The following is a 12,867-nucleotide window of genomic DNA, read 5'->3' as shown; positions in this document are numbered from 1 at the left end:
TCTGACCTCTGGTTCTTGGAACTTGAGCTAGGAGCTTACCCGCCATCTTGCCTGCAGATCTTGGGATCTGTGGGTCTTCACAGCCTGTGAGCAAGAGCCCTGCTGTCTGACCTGCCGGTTCTGGGTTTCCCAGACAGAGAGATTTATATGAAAAAAATGGCTCATGTGGTTGTAGGGGCTGGAACATCCCAAATCCATGAGTCAGGCTGGAGGCTTCTCCTGATTCACCAAGCCGCAGGGACTGGTGAACCCAGAACCGATAAGTCAGCAGGCTCTTGCTCACAGGCTGCGAAGACCGACAAGCCCCAAGATCAGCAGGCAAGGTGACAGGTAAGCTCCTAGCTCAAGTTCCAAGAACCGGAGGTCAGATGAATAGGATCCTATATAGATATTTAGGAAACCTTGGTAGCATAGTGGTTAAGTGCTACCTCTGTTAACCAAAAGGTTGCCAGTTCAAATCCACCAGGAGCTCCTTGGAAAATCTAACATGCAGTTCTACTCTGACCTATGGGGTCGCTATGAGCTGGAATCGACTCAACAGCAACGGGTTTTACTTTTTTTTATACAGATATTTACATGCTTTACTGGTTTTGCTTTTCCAGAGAACCCAGCCTAAGACACCATCATTTCATAACAGCAATCTCAGAATGACAGTATTTTAACTGGAATAAATTCAGCTTTGTGACAAAAAAATACAAGAGGAAAAAAGAGCACATAGTTATAAGGAACTTGAATTCTAGCCTCCTCCAGGTTAACTTTCCAGAGACTCATGGCTTAAATTAGATTAATATTTAACAAGAATTACTGATAGGGATGCATTTTGCAGTTCTTAGATGAGTAGCTTTTATATCACTGTCAAGAATTTTTTTTAGATGAGTAGCTTTTATATTACTGTCAAGAACTGTGAAGGGTCTAAGATTTTACCCTACTTCCAATGCCAGCAGAAGACACAAGAACCTTGGGTCAGAGACAAAGGACTTTATTACTCATGGCAACAGCATTAGCCAGTGTCAGCATCTGTGCTGGATCCCTGAGCCCCAATTCCCAAAGGGTGACACAAACAGGGCCAGGTGACACTGCACACACAACAGCTTATATATACATATATATATATATTTTTAATATAACCTGTTGTGTGTGCAGTGTCACCTGGCCCTGTGAAATTCCAAGCTTAAGGAGCCCAAATTTTTTCAAATGGGCATAAACATACCTGCTTTATACCTGCTTTTCTTACCTGCTTTTCTTTCTTATACTGAACACAAAACTAACCTGTCCTTTGCTCTGGAGAGACACAGTATCTCTATCTTCCAAGGCTATTCACTGTACAAAAATCCTTGGACAGATACTCCAGAGAAAAGGCAGTCCGTGCCTCTGCTTGGAAGACATGCATAAACATGAGACCCAGAACTGTCTCCCAGCAACTATATCTCTGGCAAATATGACAAGTGGGAAAGCTAGCCTGAATCTCCGGGTCTTGTGTTTATCACAAAAACACCATTATAATAGAGAACTAGCCTGGTGAAAGCCAAATGCAAAATTCCTATTTTTCTTCTTGGAGTCTTTGGTATTATGGAAAACAACTTAAGACCAGCAGTGTTTTTATAATTTTCACTCCAAAAAAACCCGTTGCCATCAGGTCGATTCCAACTCACAGTGACCCTACAGGACAGGGTAGAACTGCCCCATAGGGTATATCCAATGAGTGGCTGGTAGATTGGAACTGCCAACCTTTCAGTTAGCAGCCAAGCTCTTATAAAGATTGATGTTGTCAATCTCTTGTCAAGCTCTTAACCACCATGCCACCAGGGCTCCTTCGTGTGGAACAGAATATATGAATATCCCAAGTAGACACCAAGTCTACTTGAATATTCCCAGTGACTCAGAACTTACCACTGGAAGAAGTCTATTCCCATTGTTGGTATTTCTAAGAGTGATTAGAGGCTTATAAAATAAGCCATTTTATAAAATCACTTAGAGTTAGTTATTCAAGATTTCTTCATGATAATCCTAAAATCTACCTGTCCCTAAATCTTTTCCATGGAGTCACACAAGCTGAATCTCTATGACAGCTGTTATATTCTTCCCTAAGATCCGGTCAGAAACATCCTAGCAATCTATATATCCCTAGATTTATTTGATTTTATTATTTTGTAAGACCCTCCAAACCAGCAGCACAACAGAGGCAAGAGAACATGCACACACATGCACACATATCATTTGATGAGTTGGACTAATCTCTAAATTCCTATCTCTAAGATTTTATTAAATAAAAACACAAGAGCTCATTTTTAAAACTTTGAATTATATCTTATTTACCTAGGTCTCTAGGTTAATTCAGTACCCATTGTTGTTAGCGCCACAGAGCTGGTTCCAACTCATAGCATCCCCATGTACAACAGAGTGAAAGACTGCCCGGTCCTGTGACAGCCTCACAATTGTTGTTATGCTTGAGCCCATTATTGCAACCACTGTGTCAATCCATCTCCTCGAGGGTCCTCCTCTTTTTTGCTGACCTTCTACTTTACCAAGCATGATGCCTTCTCCAGGGACTGACCCCTCCTGATAACATGTCTAAAGTACGTGAGACGTAGTCTCGCCAACTTTGCTTCTAAGGAGCATTCTGGTTGTACTTCTTCCAAGACAGATTTGTTCTTTCTTCTGAGTCCATAGTATATTCAGTATTCTTCGCCAGCACCACAATTCAAAGGCATCAATTCTTCTTCCATCTTCTTTATTCACTGTCCAGCTTTCACATGCATATGAGGTGACTGAAAATACCATGCCTTGGGTCAGGCGCACCTTAGTCTTTAAAGTGACATCATCGCTTTTTAACCCTTCAAAGAGGTCTCTTGCAGCAGATTTGCCCAATGCAATGCATTGTTTGCTTTCTTGATTGTTGCTTCCATGGGTGTTGATTATGGATCCGATTAAACTGAAATCCTTGACAACATCAATCTTTTCTCCGTTTATCATGATGTTGCTCATTGGTCCAGTTATGAGGATTTTCGTTTTCTTTATGCTGAGGTGCAATCCATACTGAAGGCTGTGGTCTTTGATCTTCACCAGTAAGTGCTTCAAGTCCTCTTCACTTTCAGCAACCAAAATTGTGTCATCTGCATAAGGCAGGTTGTTAACGAGTCTTTCTCCAATCCCGATCCCCCGTTCTTCTTTATATAGTCCAGCTTCTCAAATTATTTGCTCAGCATGCAGATTGAATAGCTATGGTGAAAGGATACAACCCTGACTTTCCTGACTTTAAACCACACAGTATCCCCTTGTTCTGTCCAAACAACTGCCTTTTGATCTATGTACAGGTTCCTCGTGAGCACAATTAACTGTTCTGGAATTAATATTCTTCACAATGTTATCCATAATTTGTTACAATCCACACAGTCAAATGCCTCTGCATAGTCAATAAAACACAGGTAAACATCTTTATGGTATTCTCTGCTTTCAGCCAGGATCCACCTGACATCAGCAATGATGCCCCTGGTTCTACATCCTCTTCTGAATCCAACTTGAATTTCTGGCATTTCCTGCTGATATACTGCTGCAGCTGCTTTTGAATGATCTTCAGCAAAATTTTACTTGCATGTGATATTAATGATATTGTTCTATAATTTCTGCACTTGACAGGATCACCTTTCTTGGGAATAGGCATAAATATGGGTCTCTTCCAGTTGGTTGGCCAGGTAGCTGTCTTCCAAATTTCTTGGCATCAGCAAGTAAGCACTTCCAGCTCTGCATCTGTTTGTTGAAACATCTCAATTGGTATTCTGTCAATTCCTGAAGCCTTGTTTTTCTCCAATTCCTTCAGGGAAGCTTGGACTTCTCCCTTCAGTACTATCGCATCCTGATCATATGCTACCTCTCAAGATGGTTGAACACTGACCAATTCTTTTTGGTGTAGTGGCTCTGTGTATTCCTTCCATCTTCTTTTGACTCTTCCTTTATTGCTCAATATTTTCTCCACAGAATCCTTCAATATTGCAACTTGAGGCCTGAACTTTTTCTTCACTTCTTTCAGCTTGAGAAACACCAAGCGTGTTCTTCCCTTTTGGTTTTCTATCTCCAGGTCTTTGCACATTTCATTATAATACTTTACTTTGTCTTCTCAAGCCGCCCTTTGAAATCTTCTGTTCAGCTCTTTGACTTTAGCACTTCTTCCTTTTGCTTTAGCTACTCTATGTTCAAGAGCAAGTTTCAGAGTCTCTTCGGACATCCATTTTGGTCTTTCCTTTCTTGCCTGTCTTTTTAATGACCTCGTTTTCTTCATGAATGATGTCCCTGATGTCATTCCACAACTCATCCCGTCTTTGATCATCAGTATTCAACACGTCAAATCTATTCTTGAGGTGGTCTCTAATTTCAAGTGGGATATACTCAAGGTCGTACTTTGGCTCTTGTGGGGCTTGTTCTAATTTTCTTCAGTTTCAACTTGAACTTGCATATGAGCAATTGACGGTCTGTTGAGCAGTCAGCCCCTGGTCTCTTTCTGATGATACTGAACTTTGTCCATCGTCTCTTTCCACTGATGTAGTTGATTTGATTCCTGCGTGTTCCATCTGATGAGGTTCACACGTACAGTCATCGCGTAGGTTGGTGAAAAAGGTATTCACAATGAAGAAGTCGTTGGTCTTGCAAAATTCTATCATGTGATCTCCAGAATCATTTCTGTCACCAAGGCCATATTTTCCAACTACTGATCCTTCTTCATTTCCAACTTTTCCATTCTAATCACCAGTAATTATCTATGCATCCTGACTGCATGTTTGATCAATTTCAGAGTGCAAAAGTTGGTAAGTCTTCAATTTCTTCATCTTTGGCCTTGGTGGTTGGTGTGTAAATTTGAGTAACAGTCATATTAACTTGTCTTCCTTGTAGGCATATGGATATTATCCTATCACCAACAGTGCTATACTTCAGGATAGATCTTGAAATGTTCTTTTGGATGATAAATGCAATGCCATTCCAAGCTGTCATTACCGACATAGTAGATCATATGACTGTCTGATTCAAAATGGCCAATACCAGTCCATTTCAGTTCACTAATGCCTAGGATACTGATGTTTATGCATTCCACTTCATTTCTGACAATCTTCCTGGATTCATACTTTGTACATTCTATGATTCTATTATTAATGGATGTTTGCATCTGTTTCTTCTCATTTGAGTCATGCCACATCAGCAAACGAAGGTCCCGAAAGCTTGACTCCATCCACATCATTAAGGTCAGCTGTGCTTTGAGGAGGCAGCTCCTCCCCAGTCGTACTCTGAGTGCCTTCCAACCTGAGGGGCTCATCTTCTGGCACTATATCAGATAATGTTCCACTGCTATTCACAAGGTTTTCACAGGCTAATTCCTTTCAGAAGTAGACTGCTGGGTCCTTCTTCCTAGTCTGTCTTAGTCTGGAAGCTCAGCTGAAACCTGTCTGCCATGGGTGACTCTGCTGGTATTTGAATACCGGTGGCATAGCTTCCAGCATCACAGCAACACACAAGCTCCCACAGTACAAAAAACTGACGGACACATGGGGGGAATTCAGTAATAGAAGCTCCCAAACTACTTCTAATTCAAATACCTCACAGTTTTACCCCACCCACAATAAAACAATGTATATACGCCTTTGCAGAAGCCATAAAACTATACCCTTTGGCTCAATATTCCCATTACTGAGAATTCTTCTTAAGGAAAAACTTAAAAGGAATAAAATGCTATATATACAAAGGTACTCAAAGCATCTTACCCTTACTAGCAAAAAAAGAGATAAAGTAAAAGTATCCAAAAGGGGTGGAATGGAAGGCAGGAAAACCGTACCTAATAAAACACGTTCTGAGCACGAGATACAAACAATACAATTTGGTGTATAAAGAACCAAGTGATCGTAAACTATTCCAGGCTATGACTGCAACTACTTAAAGAAATATACTCATGTAATCCAAAACTAGAAAGTTACATGCAAAAGGCTGGTGGGTTTTTGAGTGACTTTTTTCTCTCCTGAATTTTCTCTGGCATTATACTTGTATAATTTTTAAATTAAAAATGGGAAATATAAAGTTATTTGCATACCTTCTAACCTAAACACCTAAAAGAAGAACACGATCCCACCTCACCTCTCACTTTTGGGAAGCATGTTGCTGAACTTAACTTGGAAGTGCCATTAACTAAACCACTCACGTTTGAGGTCACTAAAACAGAAATGTGTATCCATGGTCAGAAAGCTTTCTAAATCTAAAACAGGTATTTATGAACCACAAGATGCTTTTCTACTGATCTGAGGGATGTCATATCAGGTAGTCTTTGTTTGGACTCCACAGAACCCCCATATTTCAGGTACTACAACATCTGGTTTTGCTTGATTGAATTTCTGAATCCAGGGACTGATTGGCAAAGGCTAGGCTTTTTCATTTAATGAAATAAAGGATCACACCAAGCATTATACATTTGGAGGAAGCTCAACCAGAAACACCAAAGACAAAAGTCTGAATGGGAAGAATAGAGAATCTAAATGTTTAGGAAAAAGAGTGGTGGACTGGGAAAAAAGCTGTAAACTGAAGTAGGAAAATACTTAGCTTGTGTGTGAACACTGGTAACACAATCCTGGCTGGGCTCATTTTTCTGAGGCCAACACTTCAGTTGTTCCTCAGGAGCTCATCCAGGTTCACTGGAAGGTGTCTGTACAAAGTTCTTAAGTTAGGAACTTTTTATCAGAGAAGCAGTAAAGTCTAGAAGCCTTCCAGTCTAGTTCCTGAATACTCTCCACTTGCTAACATAATCCACAGTTCAACTTAAGAGCTGTTGATGAGGAAACGGAGCTGGAAGCCATCAGATACCCCCATCAATTAATTAGAAACATGGTCAATTTTAAGGATTTGGCAACCAGGAGACAGGATAGCTGAGAGTACAGGGCTGAGCTCAGAATGAAAACTCCATCTATTTAAACAGAGCACAAATATAGCAGAAAAAGATAGCTCCCTCCTCCCTACTATACACACCGAATGTTTATTCCCCATCTTCTTCATAATGGAGGGTGAATACGGAGCAAAACAAGAAGGGAAGAAAAGGAAAATGACAAAGGTTTCTAAAGGGAATGTATGGACCGAGGGAGGATGTCAAGATATTAATAGTGAAAAACTAAAACAAAAAACAGAACTAACAAGCAGACTAGGCCCTAATGCCGCCGAATCAGCACATTTTCTCCTTAAAGGAAAGTCCAAATGAGAAGCCAAATAATAATCAAAAGGCAAGTATGTTCTCAGAAGGGAGGTTCCCAATCATTACAAGTTCAGGCTTCACTGTAGGAATGTAGGAGCCCTGGTGGCACAGTGATTAAGAGCCCAGCTGCTAATCAAAAGATTGACAGTTCAAATCCACCAGTTACTACTCAGAAACCCTATGGGACAGTTCTACTCTATATCCTATAAGGTTCCTGAGTCGGAATCTACTTGACAGCAATGGATTTGGTTTTGGTTTGGTAGGGATGTAACTCAATTAAGGCAAATATCAGTTTTGGGTGGTTAATACGCGTTCTCACTAAGCAATACTAGGATTAAGCGCCTTATTCTTGCTCTCCTGTACCCCTTCATTCAGACTGGCCACAACCTAATTGTTTCAGTTTTGGCTTTCTTTTACAAAATGTTTTCTTGTTCCCTACCCTATCTCAACTCCCTGATTCGAATAATCTAGACTATATGTGTATGTTTTGCTAGAATTTTAGACCGTCTCTTCCATGGCCCATCTGTTGATCGTAACTAGTTCCAGAGAATAACCCTCGGTGAAATGCAAAAAGCTTCACAGATCAATCACCTAAATAAAGAAGGCTAAGCAGTGGGGTAGCCTTCTCTTAGAAAGTTTCATGAAATTAAATAAGAACTAAATGATGAGTGCAGGTAAGAGTAGCACATTATTTTAGATTACCCTCTCTGAGGGGCTGGATGACACCTTCCACCATGGTGATGGAGACTGGACCACTGAAACACCAACATCTGCAGAGAATCACAAAACCAAAACCCAGAGCTCCTTTAGGAAAGCTGATAGAGTGAATGGTAAAAACCAAGAGAAAGTTTTCTATTTAGAAAGAGCTCCAGATATATTCTAAAACCTTCCTCTATCACTCACTCAAACAATTCTCATACCCAGGATAGTTAAGGTTTTTGTTTTTTTTTAATAACTAAGATCTATCCTAGTTAAGTCCCTTTCAACGTAAATAGGTCTGGACACAGTAAACACTTAATACAAATGCCAATTTTTTAAAGGACTTTCTTTTCCCCCCCAAATTGACTGTATTACAATAAATAAGAAATAAAAAAGGTCATATGCTATCTCTAGCTCTTTTTGTCAATAATCTTAATTGATACTGGGTTTTCCTGTTTTTAAAAATATAATTACAAATTATTTAAAATGCACGATACACATGTATGCAAAAATCAGAAAATTAAACACGTGCACAAACCTGTAAAGTTTTTATAACAAAATGTTTCATGTGTGAAAGTTTAAAGTCTCTGATAAAGTTTTTAAAAGACAAATCTGTGATCTAAAAGTAGTCTATACTCCTGAATTCAGCCATAACAAAGGGACAATCTAACTTAATAGCCCTCGCTCTTCCTAAAAATTTTATGTCTAGAAAATAATACAACATGGATCCACTAATTAGCAAAGCTGCAAGCTCTTTTCCAGTTTTTAAATATCAAGATAAAACGACTATATAACCTGGGACTTTGAAGTTTCTCATGTTAATGCTTGACAGACATATTACAAAAACGCCTGTTTTGTTAAAGTCTGAGTTGATAATGAAAATACTTAAAAGTATTTCACAAAATGAGACAAGTTATTTATCTTTTATTTATAATTCCCTTCTATTAATGCCTTGCTCAGAGACACTAAATATCTACCTACTTGTTAACTTATTTCATCTGGCTAACTCTGATTTATTTTTCAGGTCTCAGCTGTTACTTAACTTCTTCTAGAGACCCTCCCCAAATGCTGAATACACACTATATACCCTAGCGATACACTCCCGATAGCACTTTGTACTTCCACTAACAAAAGCAGGTAAGTACACTGAATTGTTACTGTCTGGCTGTGACTTGCACAAGTAGGCGCTCAAATACTTCCTGAAATGAAGAAGTCCAAAAAAAGTTGTCAGAATAGCCTCAAAAGCACTACAGAAGTCAACCTTTAAATTAGGCTGCAGCGGTCAAGGAGCGCTGTGGGCAAGAGAAGTCACGGATGGGTACACTCCCTCGTGAAGGAGAAAGGCCAGCCAAAGCTTCTAACAGAAGGCAGTAAGACTACCAAGGACTGTACGCTGACTCACACTGACCCATTCACTTTTGTAATGACGTACACAACTGGCTTAAACATTAGATGAGTCAATGTAAGAAAAAGGGTACACGTTTCTTTTCTCAAAGTTACTTAAGAGATTCATAAACTAGACAAACCTCACCTGTCATGGGATCAAACAGCTGATTAGCTTCTAAGTCTGTAAAAGTACTTTTACAGACAGGACATTTGAAGGAAGCCCGGTTGGTAGAATCTCTCTCATCCGTTTCAATCCTCCTCCTCATGTGGTCCAGCTTGTACTTCACCACGTTAACGAGAGTGCGGTAATTAATGAAGTAATAGTTATGGCGAGTGGTCTTCCCATCTGCAGCAGTCTCCACTCTCATTCTGCATTTGATGAATTTGTCTCCCTTTAAATTATTCAGGACCGATCGAAGCTGCTTCCGATCAAACTTGAGCAGCTCCAGCATATCCTCCTCTTTCACGCAGGGGTTCCGAATCAAGATGTCCAAGGCCAGGGCATGTTCGATGCCATAAAAGCCCCGGATCACATACTTGGCCAGCCTCTTCAGTGCTGCAGGGACCTCAGTGAGGACGTCTGGGTCCGCCATCTTCAGCCGCAAACTTCAACTTCAAAATCACTGAACTGAGAAAAAAAGAGGGAAAGAAGATTAGCTAGGCATAAGGACACGGTAATCGTCTGAGATCTAGGATAACCGACTCATTACTGGTAGCTGATGGCTACCACTATTCTTAGAGCGCCGCAAAGATAGTCAAACGCTGTTTTAAAAGACTTCCAATGCCTAAGCATTTAACACAACAGCAAGATTTCTCTCTAGACTGCACGAAAGATTACACCTATAAAGCTTAACCCATTCTTAATATGATTACTTCCACAATCTACCGTGTGCTTGATTCCTCACTGTAATTTATTAGTTAAAACAATGATATATCGAGCCTACTTTATCTCAGAAAGAAAAAACACAAAAAAGCTAAATGAAGTAATCTCTATTCTCAATGGTATAGATTTTCAGGAGTGTTAGAAATCCCTTGAGAATCCTGGCAGTCAGCAAATCCTTGAAGCGTATTTATTTCTTAAGTAAATTTTTCTACCAAGATAGATTCTACAATGTTTTACACTCATGATCTCACAATAAAACCGCTGCAAACCAATAAACACATAAGTCATCACCAGTTGGGGTGTCTGGCATAATCATTAACTTTTGTAAAACAGAAAGAAAATAACACTTTTAGTTCCAAGAGACTTTACCAACCTTACAAAGTTAAATCTGATAAGCAACTAAAAAAATACTGTACAGTTCTTAAAAAAAAAAAAAAGAGAGGGAAAAAAATAGCCCAGGATGTCTTTAAGTACTGGATTCCTTGTAGGACAAAGCAGAAGTAACTGTACCCAATTTCCACGTCATAATCCAGAAAGCTGTCTTCTGAAAGCCCAAAGCGGCACAGGCCAGACTTCCATGTGGTTGTTAAGAAGCCTGTGTTTTGGGAGATGTGTGATCCAGAGCAAATCCTTTAAACTTCAAGCCATACTTTACTCCCTGAGAAATAAGGGTAATACCGTCTACCTCACTGGGACTGGGAAACTGTGGTGGCCTAGTGGTTCAGTGCTGTGGCTGCTAACCAAGAGGTCGGCAGTTCGAATCCACCAGGTGCTCCTTGGAAACTCCGTGGGGCAGCTCTACTCTGTCCCATAGGGTTGCGATGAGTCAGAATAACCTCGACGACAGTGGGTTTAGTTTTTTTGGTCAATGGGGCTGCTGTGATGAATGAGTGAGTATGTGAGTAAAATGTTTAGAAAGTACTTGTTGGCAAGGAGAGCTTCCATATCAATTTAGTATGTTCCAAACTAAAAATGGTCAGCTACCCACAGAGACTACAGTAAGTGAGATTTCCCTACCCCATAAGGAAATTTTTAACAGACATCCTTTTGAGCTATCTCAATGGGGAATCATATTCTGTTATTAATATTAGTTTCTACTGAACTTTTTACATGAAACAGTGATTATCAACCCTATCAGAGTCAATACCCCTTTTCATAAGAAATATTCTTATATCCACACTAAAAAAAAAAATATCCACACTACTAAAAAGAAATTCCTAAGTAACCAACGTATACACTTATTTTGGGGGAAAAATATAATGCCCTATTTGTAATAAAGGAAAAAATAAAAAAGAATCATTTAGAATAAAATATATGCTTCAGATTATAAATACTCAGGCACGGCTATACACGAGAAGAGACAAAAAAGTAGCCAGATGCATGCATGCATATATACATATATATAGTTTCAAATATAAATTATATGTAAAGTGAACAATTTTAGAGAAGTGCAAAGATCAGAAGTCAGTCATACACAAAGTACAGGAAACGTAAAGAGCAGAAGTTTAGGTGGACACTTGCGTAAGAACTAATATATTTATTGCATATTAAAGCAACACAAAAATACTTTGTGTTACTCTGTAAAGCAAGAATTGTGTTCTAGGCTTAAATAAGTCATTCTCCTACTGGAATATCCAGCAGGACATCTGGCCATTATGTTGGCCCATTCTTTATTGTATGGAACTATCCTGGTCTTTGCAAGACACCTAGCAACTGCTGGTCCCCAGCCACTAAATATCACCAGCAGACTCCCAAACATTCTAACAACCAAAACATACATGCTCCCACAACTTCTAAAATGCCACCCTGGGAAGTCTGCTCTAAATGCATAGGAAATAACGGTTTGTTTGGGTTTTTTCAAGCAGATTTAGATTCTGTGGATACTGCACTAACAGCTTCCCTTTTTGTTGTTGTTGTTGTTGAGGTTTCGACTCATAGCGACCCTATGTACAACAGAACGAAACACTGCCCGGTCCTGCGCCATCCTCACAATCGTTGTTATGCTTTAGCTCATTGTTGCAGCCGCTGTGTCAATCCACCTCATTGAGGGTCTTCCTCTTTTCCATTATGGTTCAGTTATGGTTCCTTTGGTCGCTCGCTTCCCTTTTTACTCACCTATAAATTCACTTTCTTTCCATCCACTAAGCAGTCTTCCAATTTTTTTTCTTACCTACACTTGTAGGTAAGAAAAAGGCAGACTCTTACCTTTCTTTTGGAGGATGGTTATACAGATTCTCAGAAACAGGGACCAAATTATTACAGGTTGTGGAACATCCTATATATCTACTCTCAGGGCAAATGAATGGAAAACTTCAGCAGCAGTTTAGTTCCCCTGATCCAAACGTATGGTCCTAGACCCTTTCTGTCACCCTGAGGTTTAAGGATGACAGATAAGTGCTGAGGTTCAACACCAAAGTAGTATCATAGCCCAGTAGGGCACATTTTGCTCTTCTCTCCGATTTGGTCTCTACACTGTACTTGAGACCAGCTTTGTTTTTTTGTTGTGTTTTGTTTTGTTTTATTTCACATGCTCATCAGTTGGCAAAACATAACATATGGGCTTTGGAAATATCCAACAGGCCAAAGAATGGCGACAAATGTCAACATAACAATCATTATGAGCTCAAACATCCCTTTAAAAGCAGACCATCTCCCATACTCCTGTCTCAAGAATGAACTAAAG

The 12,867-nt window shown here is 39.6% G+C and overlaps 1 protein-coding gene across 1 annotated transcript in view; it reads right to left on the bottom strand.

The window, feature by feature from the left end:
- Nucleotides 1–12,867, bottom strand: part of GTF2E1 (general transcription factor IIE subunit 1) — a 33,901-nt gene that overhangs the window by 15,518 nt on the left and 5,516 nt on the right. The window contains exon 2 of the mRNA XM_049877483.1: nucleotides 9,447–9,929. Coding sequence (XP_049733440.1) covers nucleotides 9,447–9,894 — 448 coding nt within the window. The 5' untranslated portion in view covers nucleotides 9,895–9,929. The remainder of the gene's footprint in view (nucleotides 1–9,446; nucleotides 9,930–12,867) is intronic.

Source organism: Elephas maximus, chromosome 1 (genome assembly GCF_024166365.1).
Source record: "Elephas maximus indicus isolate mEleMax1 chromosome 1, mEleMax1 primary haplotype, whole genome shotgun sequence".
Classification (NCBI taxonomy): domain Eukaryota; kingdom Metazoa; phylum Chordata; class Mammalia; order Proboscidea; family Elephantidae; genus Elephas; species Elephas maximus.
Note: the sequence above shows the minus strand (reverse complement) of the source record. Positions and strands in the feature narration are given on the sequence as shown.